Source organism: Carettochelys insculpta, chromosome 15 (assembly GCF_033958435.1).
Source record: "Carettochelys insculpta isolate YL-2023 chromosome 15, ASM3395843v1, whole genome shotgun sequence".
NCBI classification, from domain to species: Eukaryota; Metazoa; Chordata; order Testudines; family Carettochelyidae; genus Carettochelys; species Carettochelys insculpta.
In genome coordinates, this window is record NC_134151.1 from 21,668,965 (window position 1) to 21,692,688 (window position 23,724).

Consider the following 23,724-nt stretch of genomic DNA (forward strand, 5'->3'; position numbering starts at 1 on the left):
TGAGAAATATGACAAAAATCACACTAAAAGTGCATTCAAGAGCATGCAGAACATTACGCACAGCCTAAAGGTCTCATTACAAAGCAAGCATGATCTATTGTTTACAGCAATGAGAAGAACTCAGGAGAAATGAAATTTATTCTTAACTCTGACAGACTTTGGACAAGTCATTTAAGCTTCCCGCGCCTCTGTTTTTTAATCTGTGAAATGGGCAATAGAGTACTTTCCATCAGTGCCTCACAGAACAATTGTGAAACTAAATTCATTAACATACATTTTAAAGCACTCTGGGGTCTTTGTATGCAGGAAGCTACAGCAGAGAACAGTATTATTGACAAAACTGCTGATTTTATTTCCTTCCATACAAATGCAGATGAATATCAAATTTCAAAAAGACACAGAACTGTACTATTTCTGGATTCCAACAGGAAAAGTTCCAGGACACATGGCAGCTAAGCAGGAGCTGTGCAATGTTCTTCCTTTACCACTTCCCTGATTTTTAGTAATTCAAAAGCACAATAAAGACTCAGCTAATTCATGACACTGAGAAAGTTTGTTGGTTGCCCGTAGCTTGTTAGTCAATTTAACCCCCTCCAGTCGTCTCCTCATATGCTTTTAAAATTCTGCACCGATACCATTACTCACATGGCGAATGGCAACAGACACAGAGACAATATGACTTAAACACTTGTACTCTGGGTGGAGTCATCTACAAGTCTCCTCCACTTCCCTCTGTCTTGGGACAAAACTTCTAGCTGACCTCAGGAGTACCCCAGTTGTTCTTCAATCTCAGTAGATCTTCTCCACATTGTCCGAGATCTTCCTCTTCTGCATTCTTCTTGCGAGTTCCATCTGAGAGCTTGACGGACCATGTTGGATGATGGTTTTCTGAGAGCGTGGCCTAGCCGTCCCCACTTTCTTCTCCTGATTTGAACATCAAGTGGTTCTTGCACTACTGTTCCAAAGCTCCTCATTTGTGATCCCTTTCTATTCTTGATCACAATGAACTGGATTACGAGCAGGACAACAGATGGCCATTAATGCAGCATTTAGTGGACTCTTGTCAACCAGCTAGAGGACATTAATTTTGCTGACAAGGTTGCCCTCCTTTCACACTGACGTGAGAGACAATATGACTTCTCTAAATTCACCTTTCTGAGAAAACATGCTGAAATGCTGAGCCAACACACACACCAGGTGAGGAATGGTTACGTTACAGGACATGCCTACTGACAATGAAGTTTTATAGGTCTTGTTGACAGCTTGACAGGTCCTTTAAAACACCAGGTCTTCCCCGGAACAGACTTTCTCTGGGGTACTGTGTTTTAAGATACAGCCACACTTGCCAGAAGATCGACCCTGACTGGGTCCATCTTCCAGGGTTCGATTTCATCCGCCTAGTGGGGAGATGCGAAATCAGATTATCAGGGTTCAACAGTCAACCCCTGTGCTCCTTATTATTGCGAAGAGTGAGGGACGTTGACAGGAGAGTTTCTCCCATCAACCTCCCTTAGCGAAGACGGACAGATAAGTTGATCCTAGATAAGTGGATTCCAGCTACATAATTGTCATACCTGGAATTTCCTATCTAGGATCAACTTTCAGGTCTAGTGTAGACCTGCCCTTAGGTTAGGCTTTCATTAGAACAAATCAAAACTGATCAAAGCTATTAGGTTGACTTCAGAGCTCTTTTGCCACACACTAGGTACAGCAGGCCCTTGGCAGCTTTTCACAGCAGCAAATTACAAAGAAACAAAAACAGTTTCAGCAAACCCAGCGGTGTACATCTGGTGATTTGGAGTGCCTGAGATTTCAGATGCCCAACACTGCAAAGGGGGCCTGATTTTCAGAAGGGCCTCTCAAAACGGATGGTCAAAATTTAGCAGAATATTTTTTGCCTTCAGTATGGCCTCCCCTGTAGTCTCCTCATCTCTTGCACATGCTGCCTTTCGTACCCCTTCCACAGTTGATATTGAGAACAGGAAGGTTATAAATGCATTCCCTCCCTCATTCCCATAATTTATTCCCATTCGTCCTGAGCCCACTGCACCACTCACTACTGACTGGGTTACGACTAAAGGGATCATAGCAAGACCCTTCAACAGTATTTGCCAAGACAGAGTGAGGAGGCAGGATCAATCGTACCAGATGAAAGTGACAGAGCATAATCCTCTGCAAGCTGTGGAGTCAGCTCTTTAGACTCCCAGCTGAGCTCTGGATCACAAAAGGTCAGGGATTTATTTGCAATCTTTGTATCCTTTTGCTCTCCAGAAATATCTAATTAAAGAAATATCCAGGCAGCCTTAGTCATCCTTTAGTTTGACTTTAATGAGCCCCCTAGAAAGCTGAATTTCCACTCTCCTTCACAGAAGCTTCTTTTTTCTCCCAGTTGTACTCAGCTCAGCGATGGCAGATCATCCCTGCATCTGGAGCTACTAATGCTGTGATCCTTAACACCCATACCATTCGCTCCATGCACTCTGTGCCCTGCAGGACTAAGCTGTAGCTAGATTTCCCTTGCCTCAGCAGACAATTCCTCATTTAGACTCTGCCTGTCAATATCTGATGACTTGGACATAGTGGTGGAATGTGTCCCTGTGATTGAGCCTGTTGCATTCAGAGCTAACACCATGAGCTTCCAACAGGAGCTGGAGGGTAATGGGAGTGATCCCTCCCAACCCCCTTAGATACACAAGATGCCTCTTAGCTCCCTATAATAAGGGGTGTTCCTCGTGCCTATCCTGTGTTTCAGGAGTCAGTAACCCCCAGCACGCATGCCACTCTTGGCACACGAGCCATTTACAGTGGTACCTGTCGGGGAATCAACCCTGCCCCTCCTCTCCCATGCACCAAAGCCCCACTGCATAGCCCCGACCAGCTGGGGCCCTGGTCCAACCCCTCCTGCTCCCCCCCCCCCCCCGGCCCACCATCCATTTCTCAAGTCACTGCTCTCTATACTCCCTGAGCAAAACAAGAGAAATCACTTTACAGGTTGCTGGACATCTGGTCACTCGCCAGCTGATAAAATGTGTCCGTAAACAGAGGTATGTCTATACTGACCCAGCGTTTGATGCACCACGATCAATCCTCTGGAGTTTGCTTTTGCCACGTATGTGAAGACATAGCAAAATCATCTCTCTGGGCTCGGCCGTGAACCCTTTTACTCCACACTATCCCATGAAGGAAGGGATATCAGCATGGGCCCAAAAAGCCCCAGTCTTCACTAGGGAACAAAGTCAATCCTGATAGGTCATTTCTAAGTATGCTATTGGCGTAGCTAGAATAGCGTATCTTGGATCGACTTTGTTGCCTAGTGTAGACCGGGCCTAAGACAGCGGCAAAGAAGCAGACCTCAGTCCAACATCCTGGGTCTCAGACCACTGTAAGTAGGTCAGTAAAATAGCCCCAGTCTCTGGACTTAGGCACAGACTTCAAAGGAGCCCTCAACCACTGAATCTAATTTAACGTCTTTGTAGGCTTACAGGCAAATAACATAGCCAATGACTCAGTCTCTGATGCTTCCTTTCCCTGGAATCTACTTGAACAGAACTTGTCATACGTACAGTTCAGTTTGTGTATGCTTTTTAAAAGGGTACTAGACCCCGGTAGTACGTTGGAACACACGAGCAGCTGCTTTAGTCTGAGTTACCATATGAAAATTATTGCCATGGGCTAATTTCGTATGCACCTTTTACCTAAGGATCTTGGGGCTCTTTGCAAATAACCAATGCAGTCCCGAAGCAGCACTTCCCTCATTTTGCAGACGTGGCCTTGCACCAGAGAAGATACTGAGAAATAGGTATCCTTGTCCAAGCCTTTCCAACTGATTACATTCTAGATTCTCAGCTGACTGCAAGCAGCAGAGAAACTTGGGCTGGGTCTACACTTGTCCCCAGCTTCGAAGGGAGCATGGTAATCGGGACGATGGGAGATTACTGCTGCAGAATAAAAGGGTCTTTGAAGTGGCATGGGCACGTCAAAGTGCCCACGGCTACACGCATGCCGGCGCTTCGAAGTTTGAAGCTTCGAAGTTGCCGCGGGGGAGAATTTGCCTAATGAAATGCTGTATATTCACCGCAGCACATCAGTAGTAATCTCCCTTCACCCTGATTAACATGCCCCCTTCAAAGTTGGGGGCAAGTGTAGAGCAGCCCTTCATGTTGGATCTCCTCTCAAACACCTCCCTCTAAGCTTTAAAAAGCACCCAGGCACCTTGGTGAGAAGGGTCATTCAGGGTCTATGCTCCAGTTAGGAACCAGGGGCTGGCATTTGTTAGCTGGCTCAAACTAAGATGCTGTGTAACTATGGTGTAGACATTCAGGCATGGTCTACAGCCTGAGCCTCTTCTCTTGCATGGTTCCAGAGCCCAGCTTGTTCTACAAGGTAAGCGGATCTAGGCCAGCCATATGTGTTTAGCTGCAGTAATAGAGGTACTCAGACTGCGCTTACTGCAGGCTGAACCTCTCTAATCTGGAACTCTCTCATCTGGCAACATCTGTAATCCGGCATAATTTTAGTTAGCTGGATGACCACTTATCATGGGGTTGGCCGAGTTTCCCGAGGTCTGATAAAGTTAATTTCCAGCCACCAATCCTGGCTCTTGGTGTTCTGTTCTGCTATCTACCTGGAATTTACCTCTAAATGTCTTCTTGCCCACTGAGCCGTGGAAATGTTAACATGCTAGACAATATTGACTTCCAGTGATCCAGCAAGTTCTCTCATCCAGCACCAGTCAGGTCCCCAGGGTGCTGAATTAAATAGGTTTAACTGTACTGCTGTAACAAGCAACTTTCCCAAAGCTGCACAGAAAGCCCATGTCTGGGAACAACAGGCAAGAGGAAACAACAAAAAAGAAAAAAAAGAATCCGCTAAGCCACTCCCTTCCCTTTGAGAGTAAAAGGATACAGTTCCTACAATGAACACCACCAGTCCCCATCACAGCCAGCTGGAAACCCAGCTAAGACTTCACCATGCTGCCAGCCAAATACTAGACACCATGTTGATTCAGACTGTCACTGCACTCACGCGCTCCAGGAGACATCAAGTACAAATGGTGCTACCAAACAGAGTTTTCACCTCTTCCCCAACAGCCAGCCAGGCCCGGTTTGCATGGCACACAGCCATGAACTGTAACCTCCCTCATAGCTGAAGGAATTTATGTCCCTCCTTGGTCACTGTGTACCTAAGGAATCAGCTGTTAACAGCCTGCATCTCATATAATATATTGCAGCTTCAACTCCGCGAAGTCCGAGCCGTGGCTAGTTATACCACTAGTTATATCACTCAGGAGTTAGCAGCACTGCACAGACCACCCAGGTATCTAATCACCTCTCCTTGCACCATCTTGTATCACTTGCCATCTCTCTAAGAAACCAAAAGTGACAAATCTGTAAACCTTGCCTTGGCGAGGGGAAAATATTGTGGGGAGAGGAGCAGGGCTGAATCATGCTCTATTTATCGGCGACAGCAGTGGCTGGCAAGGGCAGAAAGGAAGGCCAGGCTACCGCAGCCTGCTCAGTCAACAGAATGTCAGACCTATCACATGCAGGAGCTCAATCTCAGCAGCAAGTCTGGAATTCCCCATTCGTGTGCATGGCCCTTCTCAGATTCAGCCGGGGAAAACATTCTATTTACAAGCCACGCACCGGCCAGTATCCTACAGCAACAAAGGCCGATGATATCAGGGGGTTTTCAGCACAGCTACTGGCTGCCTAAAAACAGCAACAGGACTTTCATCCTCCTGCCCTCTGCATGCCAGCCTCCACCCAGCTCAAGCCCCGGATAAAGCTGCCAGCGAGCTGGTCAAAGAGTTAGATGTACCTGTGGGAGCTAAGGAAACAGACTGTGTGTAAATAAACTTGCCCGTGAGAAGTGGCCCACAGGAATGGAAAGGGAGCAGACTTCCCCTCAAGAGAATCTGCCCCCAGATTTATTGGAGCACTGCCCAAGTCTACAGTAGGAGGTAAACTTAATTTTAGACACACAAATCCAGCTATAAGAATTGCATAGCTGGAGTGCACTTCCATAAAATTGGTTTCTGCCACCATCCACACAGCAGGAGGTCAATGGGAGAAACTCTCCCATCTGCTTCCCTTACTCCTCCCAACTGACAGGCGTACTGGAGTCAACAGCAGCAACATGACCGTTTGATTTAGTGCATCCCCACTAGGTGCGCTAAAATCGAACCCTGGAATATCAACCACCAGTGCCTGGCTCTTCCCATAATGGCAGAAGCACCCACTGTGTATCAACAGCCTATGCCAGGCACTGAACAGCCACTGCAAGTTTTGCAAATTCCGTGTGCCCTAAACAAAGGGAGTGATGGAGAGGCAGAGAATGCAAGTGACCGTGGAAAGCTTCCCAAGGATGCATGACCTCAACTTTACCACTGCCAAGGTACTGTGACTTTTAAAAGTAACAATATAAACCGCTATCATTTTGCAACCAGACCATTTCTGGGAGGTCAGAGGCAGTGTTCCCCGTAAGCTGAGTGCTCAGGCAGCCACCCTGGAGATTTGGGTGCCGCCCACATGATTTTTACAGAGTGCCAAGTGCTGCTACAGTGGTCAGCATGTGTTTCTATTGGTAGTGCACACCCACACATGCCTGGGTGCATATAACAAAATTTATTCTGCCCATCGATAGAAAAAATAGAGGTAATGCTCATCACAGGCCCAGGTTAAGGTTCTGATTGAGCGGTGATCTCTTCCTCTGACGATTTCTATGTGCCTTATTTTGCCCAGCTGTAAAATGGAGATAATAATGTTTGGAGCTCCTCTGAGACAAGGTGTCATATAAAGACAGTGTACAGGAAAAGCCCAGTCATCTGGCATTCAAATAACCAGCATGGTTGGTTAACTGGTACACCCACCTGGGGCCAGCTCCCATGAGGCCAGTGTCCCAGCTAGGGTTGGATGCCACATGGCCAGTTTCCCACTGCCTGGCTGGGGGTAGGGAGTAGAACTGGGTGGACTGCTGGCCCCAGCTCTACTAACCAACATGTTTTAGTATCTGGCACGGGATGCCAGACGATAAAGTGTTTATCGTATTACTCCTTCTCATAGCCCTCGGTGAACATGAAGCACTATGTCAGGGCTGAGTGTTCGCCATTTTGCTTTGCACAGAAGCATAATAAAAATACCAAATGTGATGAAAACCACAGGCAGCCAATGAACAGAAAAGTGAAAATGCAGAGGCAAGTCCATGTCTGCAAGAGCAGGGCAGGGGAGTGGGACAGCAAGAGCGGAGAGCAGCAGCAAGAAAAATAACATTTGCGAGCACTCCCGCACTGAGTGTTGTTTCACTAGGGAGAGGTGCTTCCAGGCAAGCGTGAGGACAGGTCCCCACCCCAGAGAGCTTACAATCGTAATAGTTACTTCAAAAAGAGTTTGCACTGAAGGTTCCTGGGCACACTGATGCCTTTAAGAGCGTTGAGTAGCCACAGTTTGGATGATATCTAAGCTCAGTGCTTTTTTTTGTGCATGTCAGAGCCCCAGCTGCGGCATTGACGGGGGAGTGGGGAAGCCGTCTGAGTACCAACTCCTCCTCTTTTTTTTAAATTCCAAAGAAAGCCCTGTCTGTGCAAGCCCAAACCTATTTAAAATGGCCCTATTAAGCATTCTGAGACATAAAAGGAAAGAGATGAGACACTAAAGGGAACACTCTTCTAACTCTAGGAGACATGGACTGTCTGTGCTATGAGATTTACCAAGCCTTTAAGAGCCATTTGGGAAGGCTCCCCAGGCGCTGGCCAGCTCTGAGTCCTCTTTTGGTAAAAGAGATAGTTTAGTTTACTAGGCCATTTCCTCGGTCACACTGGAGAGAAGGAAGGGCTGGTATGGCTTATTTTAATTTTTAAATATCAGTAATAGCTTTAAACAAAACATACGTGATTTTTTTACAATAATCCCTACTTCTAGCTCATACTTCTGAGTGATTTACTAACTGATGGCAGATCGGCATCATCCCAGCGTAACGGAGGGAGAAATGTGAGCATTGTGCTCCAGCGCAGATGAGACAAGAGAGTTAGTCCCACTTCCCAGTCCCTTTTGTCTCATTCAAACTCTTCCGTGATTACAGTCCACCGACAATAGCCACATCTGTAATTGCTGCATACGGACGATTCCGAAATGCAGCACCTCCTCCTCACAACGCATCATTATCCCAAGCAACAAGGTCTTGTTCTAAAAACAATACTTACTGCCTTCACTCTGATTGTCTTTGTTCGAGTTGTAGACCTGGAAAACAGAAGGAAAGTCTTCAAGCTTTTATTCAAATAAATATTCCACATGTAGTTACCAGAACAATTATAACTGATCATTTACATTACAGAAATGTCTAGCAGTCTCAACAAAGGTCATAGTTGTTTGGGGTTGGGTACTGTACAAACACATCGTAGGAGACAGTCCCTGCTCACCAAGGTTTACAAACTAGACAGACAAGAGCAAGAATAAGCAAAAGCCAGCATCATCTCCAGTTTTTAGGGGGGAACCAAGACGTTGTGAAATTAGGCGATCTATCCAAGATCACACAAGTTCTTTGTCTCTCTCTCTCTCTCTCTCACACACACACACACACACAGGTCCCGTATTTTAAGCACAAGCCCTTCTCTTCCTTAACAATTCTGTTTTTTGTGGATGGCACCATTAAGTCTCGGTCACTTTTAGGTCACCCAGGATGCATCCTGATGGGCACAAAAAGGGTGTTTTCAAATCGCATTAGCTTAACACAGCTAAAATCCCTGTTCCCATGCAGGCAAACTCATTTCAAACCCTGTGGGTTGCCTCCACTGATAGTTAAAGGGACTTTGCCACACAGATGAGTCAGCGAACGTATGATGATGAAGGTGCAGCTGGGCCAAATTCAGAGAGCTGTGTTGTGGAGCACCAATGGGGAAAAAAACTTGTGGGTGTTGAGCACATACTGGCAGCCCCCTGTTAGCAACCCAGACTGCCCCCAATGTCTCCCACCTGCTAGTGGGCACCATGGACCAGCACCTCCCCTCCCTTCTAGCACCTCTCTGCTTCTGCGATCAGCTGTTTTGTGGTGTTTAGGACTTGGTGGAAGGGCAGGGAGTGAAGACAAGACACGCTCCAGAGGGGGCAGAACTGCAAGGGAAGAAGTGTGGTGGAGTGTGGAGGCAGAGCCTGGGGCAGGACCAGTGTCGAGCAACCGCTCCTGGTGCTTTTCAAAGTCAGTGCCTGTTCTGAGCATAGGCAGAGAGTTGTATGGGCCCACAGTGCCTGGGCACCAGAATGTTCCTAGCCATGGGGCCTTACTCCACCAAAGCTGGAGGACGGGTCATTCCTCCGCCTCTGCCTGCCATCCCTGGGCAATTTTAAATGACCTAGGGGCCCCCCTACCAGCACTGGCAGCACCTCCCTCCTCCTGCACCCTCCCAGTGCCTGCACCCCTCTCCCCATCTGGCACTGCCAACTTCCTGTCCCAGCGCAGAGCCTGCACCCAGTACCCAAATTCCTACCCAGGGCCTGCACCCCTCCCTCCCCCAAATTCCCTCCCAGAAGTCAGGCAGGTGCAGAGGGAGGACATTTTGAAGGAGAGAAGGGCTGGAGGCTGGGGGCCTTCTGCAAACCTGCTGCCCCTGATGCTGAGCAATACTGCGACTTTGTGCCAGGTTGCAATAAGGGGAGTGCCAGAACTGAAACCACCAGGGTGGAGTGAATGCAGGTTGGACTCAATTTCCTGCCACCTTCCCCCACCTTGGAACCTCCTCTCTGCAACAGACCAGGATGAAGGTTGTTGCACTGGGGAAAGGGTGCTGGTGTAGGTGATCGATGTACTTCAGGAGGGCAAGGAGAAGGTGGAGCATGCTGGTCTGTGACTTTGGATCATGAAAACAAACAAACAAAAAAGCAAGTAAGCAGTTGGTGGGTGAGTGGCCCAGCTGGGTGCAGGGACAGATCAGTGGTTTGAGCATTGCCCTGCTAAACCTAGGGCTGTGAGTTCCATCCTTGCAGGGGCCATTTAGAGACAAATAGGGGGTTTTCTATTTTTTTCCATCCCCTTTAAAGGAAGGGGGATGGTGCTTGGTCCTGCCAACAAGGCAGGGAACTGGACTCAATGATCTCCCAAGGGCCCTCCCTGCTCTATGAATGTGACAGAGACTAGTGGAACCAAAATGTGCATGCAATCTCTCAACCAATGCTGCACACTGTAGCATTTTCTTCATGGTGGGACCAAGCTGTGAAATTCCTTTGCAAGGTTGACAATGGTTCAGCCCCATCCCAAAGCAGCTGTCATGCCAGTTCTTAACCTTAACAGGAAGAAAAGATTTTAGGGACCTTCCCCCATCTTGACACCACGCGGACAGTAACAGGACAGTCGCCGCTCGCCGTGTATCTGAAGAAGGTGGGATAGAATGCAGAGGGAACTCAGAGCAATCTCCAGAGGATAAATTTCCTTTAAAAATCATGCAGGCCTCCTCCACCACTTACTGATACCCATCTCAACAGGCAAGTGTCATACACAGGTTTGTATTTACCCAAAGATCAACCTGAGCAGGGTTGATCTTCAGAGGTTCGATTTAGTGCAGCTAGTGGAGACGTGCTAAAAATCAAACCTTCAATGCTCCACAGTCAACCCTGGTACTCCTCTTTCTCGCAGGGATTATGGGAGGTTGATGGAGATTTTCTCCCATTGACCTCCCTCTTTGTGGGCCGCCTGATAAATCGATCTTAGCTACATCAGTTCCAGCTTGGCAATTGTTGTTGATGGAATTGCATATCTAAGGTCAACTTTTAGGTCCTGTGTCGACCTGCCCTCAGACTTGCCTGTGGAGAGGGAAGCTGCCCACTTGCTATCAGTGCTCTGATGTGGTTACTTCATTGCAGTCAGGCTCCTGGCACCAGAGTGCTGGACAAACCATATTGCCTGTAGACTATACTATAGTCTCTGCTTCAAAGTAAGAGTGGAAATTAAAACAAGACACATCTGTTATTAACCAAAGCAAGAATACAATCTAATTGTTTGGTGGCTCCTGTCACTTATCCTCTCCCTTCCTTCTCACTTTTCTACCATCTTCTGCCAAGCATATGGACTGTAAACCCCTTGGAAGTAGTGACAGCAGGTCACCTCATTGCCCCATTGAAGTCAATGCCAAAACAGACACTGACTTCAGTGGGGCCAGGACTGCACCTTTTGTCTGTGTGTATTGATTGCAACTGAACAAGCAACAGAGCTTCACCCCTTAAAAGAACAAAAGGAAGAGGGTTGGGGAGCATGTACATCGAAGTCATCTGATAAGAAAACTAGCCTGCACTCAGTATTGCTCTCCCATGTGGCTGCTGGATCTTGGCGGGCTCGCCCTTAGAATAAACATACCTTCAACACACAGCAGATGCCTCATCAATGAGCTCCTAGGGGGCACATGCCACCAGCTGTTCAGTGGAGAGCTCATTAATCTAGGTTTGATTTGAATAAATGAGCCAAGGAGAACAAGCTCTGTAACATAACCAACAAAGCGAGAAGCCAGCCCAACTATCAAGGACAGTACAAGCAAGTGGGTGAGAATGTAGGTGCGCAACGATAAAATTGGCAACTAGGGGCGACAAGACCTGCAGAAGAAACCAAATCTCTATTAATTCATGTTCTTATTGTTTCTCCCCTCCCCAAAGAAAAGGTCAAAGAGAAAAGGCATGCTTTCATCCTTACAGGCTATATCTACACTAGTAGATGCATCTTTCCACAGGAAATGTGCAGACAAAACTTCTGTTGACAGACTGCTTCTACGGATTGATCTTTCGACCCACTCCGTCGACAAAAGGGCCCCCCGGAGCATCTACACAGCTTTTGGTTGACAGTTTCTGCACACAAAATGCATTTTGTGCATAGATGTTCTGCGAATTTTGTTGACAAACCCCCAGTTTCATCTACAAAATCTTCTAGTGTAGACTTAGCTATAGGGAGGCACATGCTCTTGCTTACTTGTTGACTTGGGTACCAAGGGAGAGACCTGTGATGTGTTTTAGTAGAGAGAACCAGGAGGCAAACGGAGCTATACTGAACCCCTTTATGCTGAACCAATGGCTGCAATTAAATACAGAAAACTGTCTTTAAAAATATCACTTGTCTTCATGTCATATTGGGCTTTTGCAACAATTTGTATTTACACATAGTTAAGCCCCTTAAATTGATGCATCTCTTGGGACTATCAAAAGACCAAGTTAGCATTCCTTGAATTCTTCTTCTGGTAACCCTTACACCATGATATGGGCCTTACTGAGAAACCACAGTAACACTTCTAGGAATTAATAGAGCAACATAAAACCAAGGGACCCAACCAGGGACACTGTATTTTTCTTCTAGGATCTAAGCAATTTTGATGATACATTTCCCAACAAATACACTTCTCCAGCTCTGCCTTCGGAGCACCGTTTACAATAGTATCTAGGCACTACAGATGAGCTACACTTGAAAACTAGAGATTCCGTTGGCAAGCAAGGGCTTGAAACGTGTAAGAGAGATGGATTACTCGACTGAAAAAAAAAAAAAAAAAAAAAAAAGCCACAACTGCAGAGGTATTGTCCTCCAGGGAAAACGGGCACAGCAAAGAAAAAAAAGAAAAGAAAAAGAAGTGAACACAAGCAGTAAAGGGAACAGAAAAATGAAGGCTGACTGCAAAGTCTCTGACTTTCCCCAAAGCTCCCCTCCCTCCAGTGCCAAAGAATCCAATCTCTCAGGCAGCTGTAAGGGGAGGGGACAAGACAGAAGAGCTGGCAGTTAACCTCTTGTTCACCAGGGGTCAAGCAATGCTCTACGCTTTACCTTTGCGTCCCTCTCAGGAGTTGAAATATGCTCACTTCTCACGCACAAAACCACCCGTGTTCCAGGTGACTCTGCTCTTCATCTCATTTTTTTAAAACAATAAATTCCCTTTCATCAACAAATTAAACTCTTCCACAGTTCTAGTGTGGCACAGATCTGTGCTGTTGAAACGCACATCACTGGTTCCCACATAATGAAAGTCACAGTGGGAGTTCTGGTTGCCCACATGTATTTCACCCCCCCCCGCCCCCGCCCCCGACTCTGATCTGGTCAGACGAGGGTGATTGTGACAAATGAGTGCTTAAAAGAAAGGGAAGAGAAGGGAAGCAGGTTTCAGAGACACATTGGATATGTCTACGGTGCTGCTTGGAGCGTGTGTCCCAGATTCCTGCTTGCCTGGCTTGAGCTCTTGTGTTTAGGGCAGACAGCTGCATGCTGCAGCACTGGCAGTGGCTCCAGCTGGTTTGGACCCCAGGCGTTGGGTGTGTTTGCACATGGATGATAAGCCCGAGCTGCTGCAGACGACACAATATCCACCCTGCTATATTTAGTACAGTGCTCTGCACCCAGTGTGCCATGGCACACTGATGTGCTGAGAAGCAGCACTTAGTGTGCCTCAGAGCCATGTGATGGGACCACCCATCGGTGAATGCAACCCACTGCTTGGTGGGAGAAGCACATGGCCGGAGCAGTGGCAACTCTGAGGCATCACCAGCATTGGGTTAGAGCAGGGGAGAGCTGGGAGTGCCTGGCTCTGGAGGAAGGGTGGGGAGTTGAGTTACAGAGGGGAGCTGGGGGTGCCTGGTTCTGGAGGAAGGGAAGGGGATTGGGTTAGAGCAAGGGGCCGAGGGTGCCTGGCTCTGGGAGAGGGCATTGAATTAGAGCAGAGGCACTGGGGACGGAAGAACTATGTTATGTATATTGAGTGTGCTGCGAAGTTCGAATGAGTGCTGAAATGTGTCATGAGGTGATAAGATTGTTGACCACTGATTTAGCAGACTGGCTAGAGCTGAATGAGCACAAGTCTATGTCTACACAAGCCCAGGAGATTGACCCACTCAGGGTCGATCTGCAGGGGTTTTATTTCATGCATCTGGTAGGGACGCATGAAATCGAACTTTCATGGGTCACAGTTAATCCCTGAACTTGATGTGAGGAGCAGTGGAGGCAACAGGAGAGTTTCTCCCATTGATCTGCAGCCAGGAAGGCCAAGTAAGCTGAGCACAGATACACAATTGCCATAGCTAGAATTGTGCATCTGCCGTCATCTTTCTTTGCCCTGTGTAGATGTTGCCTTAACTGAGACCTTCACTCCCAGCTGCAGAGTACACACACCCCCAGCCCTCCCGTCCCCAGAACAGTTTGCAGCAGCTGCCCCGGCCCTTTGGAGGCCCCATGGCACCCTGGGGGATAGCCTGGGATGGGGCTGTAGCAATCCCTCCCACCCCTGCACTTGCTGTAGTGGCAGGCTCCAGAGTGGCCCAGCAGCCTGCTCTGCCCCGCCACCCTCTCACGCCCCACGGTGCTCAACTTCACCACAGCAGCAGCAGAGTGTCCCAGCCCCAGGGCACTCCATTTCCTGCCACTGCGGAGAAGCAGAGCACAATGGGCTGGGAGAGGACGGCTGAATGGAGAAAGCAGGCTTCTGGGCCGCTCTGGCTCTCACCGCACAGTGACGGCAGCAGCAGAAGGAAGCCCTTGCTATGGCCCTGCACCAGGACACGCCCCCCAGCCCAGTAATCCCCCTGTTCACATTGCTCAGGGGAGGGAGCAAAGGGCTGGGGGCAGGGACAGGGCTGGGGAAAGGAGTGGAGCGGGGGCAGAACAGAGGTGGGGTGAGGCCTGAGGCAGGAGGTTGTCCTGGGCCCTGCGACAGGACCCTCTCCTTAATCCTCCAGCTTATATGGCTCAGGCAAGGGAGCTCTGGAACAGGGCTGGAATGGGGCACGGTGGAGCTGGGGAAAAGAATGGACTGGGGGCAGAAGAGGGGCGGAGTGGGGCCTGAAGCAGGAGGCTGTCCTGAGCCCCGTGCCACCCTAGGAATGGCCCTGAACATCACATCAGTGCCCTATATGGGTATTAACAGCAAAGCATGTAGATAGAGTAAAAAGGGGCATTTGTATTTCTATTTGTCACATGGCTTTCAAATGATGTGTGTCTAATCCTCCATCTACCCTTATTGTGAAAAGAGATTTTTGTGTGTGTCAATCCTTTAGACCAATTCCCTAACATTCGTGCTTTTTGTTGAGTGCCATTAGTGAAACAGCATTTCAATTTCACAGAAAGGCCACTGTGCTTGAAATGGAATTTCTTACACTGTGGTTAGATTCTGTCAGTAATTTGAAATTGGATGTCTTGGGCCACTTCACTGTTACAAAACCCATCTTTCTCTTCTTAAAACTCCCTGAACCCCGCCCCAAGAAAAAAGTGTCCTTTTCCCCAGGGAAAGGTCTGGACTACATAGGATTCCATCTCATCTTCAGTATGAAAAATCCAGCACCATCCAAAACATCAAGTGATGTGTTGAGCTTCCCCCGCACAGAACAGGTACACCTACTTGAAGTGCCCTATATTCTTTGAAGAGAGGTGCTTATTAGGACAAGAGCCAGCTTCCCAACTTCAGCTGAAGCTCTGTTAACGAATTATTCAAAAGGTCCAAACAACAGTTTTTAATAGCACCTTAGGGACTATCATCTGTTCCCCTGTCATAAATATCAGTATAGCACATCCAAAACTCTGCCAGCACTAACCAGCTTAAATCCTCTTTGCGGTACTGGCATAGCATCACTTTTCTTCCCCAAATTAGTTTTTAGGTACACAAATATATCAATCTGTTTGAACATGTTCTGGATAGGTGCAAACAAACACAGGGCATTAAATCTACCTGTGTAAGTGAAAGATGGTGACAGGATGGATCTATTACACGGGCATGAAGATGTCATCTGCTTCAGGCAGTACACCAAGCCAGACATCAACTTGGACTTTAATAGTCCAGTTCCAAAATGTTATGCTCAATACAGCATGGGTAGTAGCAAACCTCTTTCACTCCTACATCTTGGAGCATAGGCTTTTGACGGCCATTCGCCAGTGTTCCCTATCTTGGGCAATCTTTTCCAGTTCTCTTTTGCCTAAGTGGACTAAGGACAAACCTAGAAAAATAAATGTCTTTCTCTGGGGCAGAAGTGCAAAATATACATGGGGTGGGAGACAGAACCTGTATTGCAGCCCCAGAAAAACCAAAACCTTTTAAAAGTGGAGAAAGTTAATTAGACTTGTGTAGATTTTTTTTCCAGCTATTTATAACCACTTGATGATAATGGTAGGGAGTCTAACCACGTGTAACAACTGCTTTCCACTTCACCACCTTTGATATTAAAGGACGTGTCCTATTTTAAAGGTACACATTCTAGCACCCACTCGACAACTGCTTTTCTTGCTGTACTCCCTTCTCCTAACCTTTTCAGCGCATGATTAATATCATTTTAACCACCCTCCAGTTTCATCTTTCAATTTGGCCTAAAGATGACAGTTTAACATTTAAAAGATTGAAAAAATTTGAGAGGTCTGTGGGCAACAGTTTCCATGAACTGGACTTGCAGCCATCTGAAATCTCAGGTCAGCAATACATTTATGCATGTTTAAAAGTGCTTGCCTAAACAAGTGCAGTTGGAGTCTGAACGCTCAAGTCTCTTGGTGGTCAATTATTTTGCCTGTTCGTGTTTGCAGGATTTCATGATTGTTAACCCCAAATCATCCAAAATCCAAGAGTCAGGAGTGAAACAGGAGATTGGCTTAAAAATCCTGAGACTTTTTAAAAGTCATAAATGTAGAGCTTTTTTATTTGCTTTCTGAGCCTGTGGTTGCTCTATAATAATTTATGCATACCAGACTGTGATGGTATTTGGATTTTCCTGGCACGAATAGGTCTGCTCAGTTCTGATACTAGAAAAGCAACAGAAAACAGAGCAAGTGTTAGTCAGGATCCGCAAAAGCAATGAGGGGTCCTGTGGCACCCTACAGACTAACAGAAATGTATGAGCATAAGCTTTCGTGGGCAAAGACCCACTTCATCAGATGCAGGTCACCTGCATCTGATGAAGTGGGTCTTTGCCCACGAAAGCTTATGCTCATACATTTCTGTTAGCCTGTAAGGTGCCACAGGACCCCTCGTTGCTTTTGCAGAAAACAGAGAAATGGCTCACCTATCTACCCACACACAAGGGAGGAGACAAAACCATTCACTCTGCGCTCTACTTCTGACCCTGTGCTGAGCTCACCAGAGCCTCCCAGTGAGCAGTATTTCTTCTGGTGGTGCACATCCACATATGCCTCTGTGCACATAATTTTTTCCACTCGTGGATGGGAAAAATTGAAGGGAACCCTGGTCACAGTGCCAGAATGTCTTCCCTAATTATTCCCTTCTGATTGAATTTCAGGATCCAAGACAGTCTTCACTAGGAATTTGAGTTGTTTTAATACAAGGCTGGAAATCCGCTGTCCATTGTTAATAGGCAAGTAAAAAAAATCCAGCTAATGGTAGTAGCTATATTTATCACCTCAGTTTCTGGAAACAAACCTCTTTATTAAGGTTACAAACACTGGCACATATTCAGACTTTGGTGCCTTAAAACTAGGTCCCAAATCCACATTGTAGCAGCTAATTACCTGAGTCCCAGGCTGAGTAAACCATGATCACTTTCAACGTAATGGAAACTGCAGCTGCTAAGCTCCTCTGAATTTGGATGCTGAAATAAGAACTTTGGGACCAAGATGTGAAACTTTTGGGCTTCATTTACAAATGATTTTGCTTGTTTGCTTGCTTGCATTTTACAGGTGTAACTAACAATTCCCAAGTTAAGGTCACATGAAGTAAAATTAAAACCCCTCTATCCCACATTTTAATTTGGAGACAAAATTAAACCACTAATTCAATACTTAACACAATGACTCGAAAGAAAGAAAAACACCAAGTGAATTTTCCATAATATGTGTTTGTTAAAACATCTTGCTAAGTTGTGTGGAGGAAAAACTTTAAATATGCACACATTAATAAGCGTGGGAAAATTAACACACTCGCACTTTAACTTTGTGTTAAGGTAGGCAGATGGCTTGGTGGTAAAACATGCACTCAAAAAATAACAAAAGCAAGGTAATAAGCAATTGTATTATTCCATGTTCAAAATGTATTTCACTGATTCTCTAGTTTCCACTGCCATGTTTCTATCAGTCCATGGATTTATACCTCCCCCGTTTTGACCAATTAATGGCAAACCTATACTGATTACATCTAAATATATAGAGATACACATCTCAGAACCGGGAGGGACCTCAGGAGGTCACTGAGTTCAGTCCCCCGCCCTCTTAGCGGAACCAAGCACCAACCCATCTGCACCCCACCCCACGTTTGTAAATGCCCCCTCAAGGATTGCACTTACAACCCTTGATTTAGGGGGCTAATGCTCTGAACCACTGGGCTACCCCTCCCCCCCTTGAACATGCTCTTACAATATGTGCTAACCACTTATGTTAAGCCATCCCTTCAACCTTGTATTTTGCTGTGATGCTCCCAGACCTGAAGTGGAGCTCCATATGGCTGGAAAACTTCTCTCACCAATAGACATTGGTACAACAATACACACACACACACACACACACACACACACACACACACACACACACACACACACACACACACACACACACACACACACACACACACACACACACACACACGGATTTCAGTTCTGTAACTAATACATGAAAATTAATACCAAACTTAGCACTACCATTAACTACATAAATCATGTGGTTTTTTCCTAAGCATTGAAGAAAAGTATCTTGCAGCCACCCTTTCCAATCTGACATGTACCTCACTCACATGCCCATTAAGAACAGAGGATGGAACAAATTTAATCTGTTTATTTTTAAACCCATGAACACGCTACCAAGGATGGTTGAAATTCAACAATGACTGGGAGTTGTTCAGGGTGAAGGTGCCAATGTGTGGGCTGCAGGTGCTAGAAAGAGAAGCAGACGGACTGTGAGTAGAGGAACTTGCAAGAGAAAGCAGTCAGTGTCTTAACTGCTTATTTCCTTGTTTAGGGTTTATGTTGGTGGGTTACGAAATCTAGCAGCTTCCACTCCGAGTTCACTAAATGTTGCTGTTATAACACTACACATGCACACCTACACATATAATCGATTTTAGATGCAGCCCTATCGTTTTAGGTTTGGATGTCAGGCTGCAATTCCTAGAACGTATCGGATAACATTTGACTTGGTCAAGTTTTGGCTCTCTTGATTGTGCCGTGCAGGAGAAGAGGTGCAGAAGACAGTATCCTAAATTCTGAGAGTTGGGAAGACAACAGTGCTTTATGCAAACACCTACATGTACAGATTATGAACGGGTTACGTTCTGAACACCTGGCCATAACTCGATTTGGTCATGAGTCGGAAATACGCTTATACTGTAATCCCTTGAATTTCGCCTAAGTCAGGGAGGGTTTGGGTTGGGGCCCTGGGAGGGGGCAGAGGGGCTAAAACTGGGGTAGGTTGGGGTGGTGGGACGGTGCAGTCAAGCTGGGGCTTGCAGGGGGTTGAACCTGGGCAGCAGAGGGTTGGGGCGTTGTTTGAACCTGGCCAGGGGGCTGGAGCCGGAGCCCCAGGCACAGGTTGAAGCCGCAGCCCCACATGCGGGGGAGTGTGAGCTGGGGCCATGGAAGATTGGGGGGGTTGAACAGAGTGAACTGAGGTAGGAGTGGGTGGGCTGATAGCCAGAGTCCCAAGTGCAGGGGGGGGAGTGAGCTGGGGCCATAGGAGGGAGGGGTTGAGCCGGGAAGAGGGTTGAATGGGGGGTGCACACCGGGATGAGGTGGTTGAGTGGAGGGGGGTTGGACCACTGCTGGGGGGCTGGGATATGAAGTCCCAAGCACGAGTTGAATTTGGAGCCCCAAGCATGTGTGGGGGGGGGGTGAGCTGGGACCATGGTGGGGGGTGTTTGAGCAGGGGTGCATTAGAGTGGAGTGCTTGAGCAAGGGGCAGGTTGGAGCCCCATGCGTGCTGAGCTAAGCTGCATGGGGAGGGGTTGATCTGGGGCCGCACGGGGTCAGGGAGGGGTGGGGGGTTAGGGCACGGGGGTTGGGGCCAGGTCTGCAGGGGTTGGAGGGGAGCCCCAGGTGTGCGGCTAAAGCCCCTTACTGGAGGAGATAAGCTGGGGTGCGCAGAGGGGTATTCTGGGGGCGCATAGAGGTCAAGGCCAGGTGAGGGTGAGTTGAGGCCGGGGGGGGGGGGGGGGGGTTGGGGCATGGGGGTTGCAGGGGAGCCCCAGGCTTGTGGCTGGAGCCCCCCACTGGGGGAAGTATGCTGGGGTGCATGGGGGGGAGGGGTGCTAGAGGTTGGTCGTAAGTACGAATAGTTGTAAGTCGATGTGTTCGTAAGTCGGGGACCACCTGCATATCTCAGGCATTGCTACTTAAAGATAAGATGTGAAGGAAATCATCTGTGTGGGCACACTTGCACAGCCACAGAAATCAGAAGACATCCAGTTCTTCGCCCACCACAATCTCAAAAGGGAAAAAGCAATTTGATCATTTAGCCCAGGGGTCACCAACCCCACAGCACAGGTGCCCAGAGTGGCACGCCAACGGATTTTTATCAGCATGTGAGGTAGGAGTTCAGTCCCCACATCCTCCCCCAGGCAGCTGGGCCCTTGCTCAAAGCCATGCTGCCTGTAGATTAACGAAAGGCCCAATGCCACCAACCACCACCTACACGGTAAAGCTCTGCATCATAACTTATTAATGAAGCTGTTGTAAGTGGGACTATGAGAGGCTTTAAAAAGGATCAGCAGCTCTCAGACCATGCATAGAGGTCAAAAGGTCAAATTTTGGCACCCTGCCTCAGAAAGGTTGCTGAGCCCTCATCTGGCCACTGCCCTGTAACGAAGGATTTTTCTTGCAGTCAAGACCTATTCTTCTACCCAGACTTTCTGTTTAGACTACAGCTTACTGTCAAGGGGGCGGGCCCTGGCAGAGTCTCTCAGCTTTCAAGAAGGAGCTTAGTGTTTTTCAAGCAGTGAGCAATAGAAGGAAATGCTGCAACGCTGTGCAATTTCCTTGTGATTCACATTCAGAAAGCCTCAAAACCACCACCACCACCGAGTTCTTCAATTTTCGACTTGCGAGATAAACAGGCGAAAATTAATACGTAAATAGAAAGTGTGGCTTTCCCCAAAATGGTGAGCATGGCTAGCATATCAGCTACTGGCAGGCAGTTTGCAAGAGGTAGGCCAGAGGGAGCAAGCTGAAGTTAACCTGAATGTGTTTGAGCCCTCTTCTATATAGGATGAAGAACAGAGATTGGAATTAGGCATGGGCTTCTGAAATTCATCTGCTTGGGACCCTTTGGGGAACTAAGTATAACTTATTTATGGAATATTGTATGGCTGGATGTCTGAGCAGGCTGTGACCCACCCACTGATCATGTAGGCTCACCCACCTCAGTCTCAGCTTTGCTGCTGCTATAGCGCTTGCTCTGCTTCCCCCTCCTCACTCCAGCCAGGGCCCCAGGTTGGGAACTTGCCCAGCTCCAGTGCTCCAGGTGGGGAGAGAAGTGTGGGGGATGAGGACTACCTCACTGGGCCATTGCAGACAGGGTCCAAGTTCAGGGCACTAGCCTTGCCCTGCTCTGCCCAGCCAGCGGTTTTGTGGGAGCTTGTGAGCCCCCAGTCTCTACACCCCAGCTGAAGCACTGGAATGGGGCAAGGCCCTGACCCCTGACTGTGCTCCATGGTGAGAATGCTGAGTGGACAGAGCAGGGGAAGACTCTGACGCCCTGCCCTGGATAGCATGCTTGAGGATGCGGGGAAGGGTGCACATAGGGATACACATTTTTTCAGCTCCCATTTTCCCAGGGCCCCTACCACTGCCCAAGGAGGTTGGAAGAGGAGAGTGGTGGCCCCAATAACTCCAACCACTGTCTCCTGCCCACCCTAAATCCCAGTTTGCCTATGCTACTGGTTTACTGGCAATGCATTTACTATCCAGCTCTCTCATTCATCTGTTTTTCTGGCTATAACGGAAGTTTTTGGTCACCTCTGCATTTCCCACTTTTGTTTTTCCATTTTTCAACCTTGGCAGCCGGGCAGGGCATTTCTTAAATAAAAATCCCTGGCGGCAACGATGTGGCATGGAAAAACAGGCCTGAAGGTGAGCCTGCAATTGGAGGAGAAAAGATAATCCTCAGCTTTTCTCACCCCTCAATTGCATAGCTCTGGTATGAGTCGGTCAGAATTGTACGCCTTGATCGCTAGAAGCTTGTCAGATTCCTCTGGGAGTGGCAGTGTCTCAAAGGGAGCAGGAATCCCAGGGCTTGGGTTCTACTTCCCCCACCCACAGCCCAGCAGAACTGAGTGGCTACAGATTCTAATTGTATACAGCTCACTAATCACTCCCAGACATCATTTGCTTTTGCCTCTGCCAGTGCCAAATATGCAAAAGAACTGGCAGATTTACCTGTCAGATTTTTACAACGTGTAACAGCTATTACGATCATTAGTAATTTACCCACTGGTTGGACACATGTTCCCAATAAGGAAAAGGAATCCTGAATTTTTTTCTGCACCAGAACAGCCACTGCAGCTGCCATGGAGTTGAGATCCTGCCTCATCTCGCTGTTGTCCCATTCCAACTAGATGTGGCTACGATATACTATGGAAAGGCAGAACAGGTAGTTGTTTGCAGTGGCAAAACTGCCATGCTGCTAAATAAAATGCCATGTGTGCTACTACAAGCCTTGTTAGCGTGCTGCTATTTGAAGACCTGGGAGTGTACAGAGGTTCAACAGGTCTAAATATCCAGGAGAGACAGTGAAGGGAGAAGTTTCCACTCTGGCTATAGCAGTGTCTAAGCCAAAAAGGCTGTTCCGATGCCTCAGTTGTCGGCACCAGGCACGCTGTTGCAGAAGACTGGCCAGCTCAGAACCATAGCAAGTAGCAGAAAGCCAGCAGAGCACGGAGCTGGGAAGGCTCATGTGGAATACAGCAATTGACCTTGTTATAGGCAGGGCACCTGACAACCTTGGTGAAATGACCCCTGTGGCTGCCTCCGTCTTATCAGCTCTGCTCTAATCTTGTCTGCAGGCGGGGTTTTCACACCACCCCCCAGACTTTGCTCTGGTGTCGCAAGAATTAACCGACCTAGGTTTCAGAGCCAGGAGGAAAGAAAAAGAAGAGAGAACTTCTACTTTGTTTAGCCCACATCTTTCCAGTGGGGAGAAAAATTGTTCTCCTTGGCCTCTGAGGATAGGACAAGATGCAATGGACTTAAACTGCAGCAAGGGAGGTTTACGTTGGACATTATGAACAACTTCTTAACAGTCAGGGTGGTTAAATATTGGAATAAATTGTCCAGAGAGGTTGCAGAATCTCCATCACTAGCAATATTTAAGAAAAGGTTAGACAGACATCTCTCAGGGATGGTGTAGACTGTGCTTGGCCCTGTCCCTCGAGGTGTCTTCTGGTTCTAGTGCCCTATTATTCTATGGAACCCACTTGAAGAGGGACTATGCCTTGATTTTAAGTTGCAAAATCAACAAGTTTCGTAATCCTGCTGTTAATGTCTAACATTCAAACAAGAGCCATTCACTGTCCAGTCTCCCTAGCAACTCCTTATTTCCTTCCTTCCTGCCTACTGTACAACACAAAACTAACTTGCTGAAGTCTATGCATGTTCCCCCCCTCTCTTCTCCCTCCTTCAAATGCAGATTTTAACCTCACATTTTGACAGTGATATTTCCAGGTGATAATTAGAAGTGAAACATCTGGGGTTTGAACTCTCAGTTTAGGTCTTGCTCCTCTGTGTGGCAGAACTAAACTAAACGATGGTTCTTATTAAGAATTAGCCTGTGTTTGATTGCAAGTGCAGGCATTCCCAAGCGTGTCCA

The 23,724-nt window shown here is 47.5% G+C and overlaps 1 protein-coding gene across 10 annotated transcripts in view; it reads right to left on the reverse strand.

The window, feature by feature from the left end:
• The window catches only part of ARHGAP26 (Rho GTPase activating protein 26), a 544,666-nt gene that overhangs the window by 145,534 nt on the left and 375,408 nt on the right, over positions 1-23,724 (reverse strand). For all 10 annotated transcript variants that reach the window (XM_075009638.1, XM_075009641.1, XM_075009639.1 and 7 more), the window contains one exon: positions 8,201-8,237. In XM_075009638.1, coding sequence (XP_074865739.1) covers positions 8,201-8,237 — 37 coding nt within the window. The remainder of the gene's footprint in view (positions 1-8,200; positions 8,238-23,724) is intronic.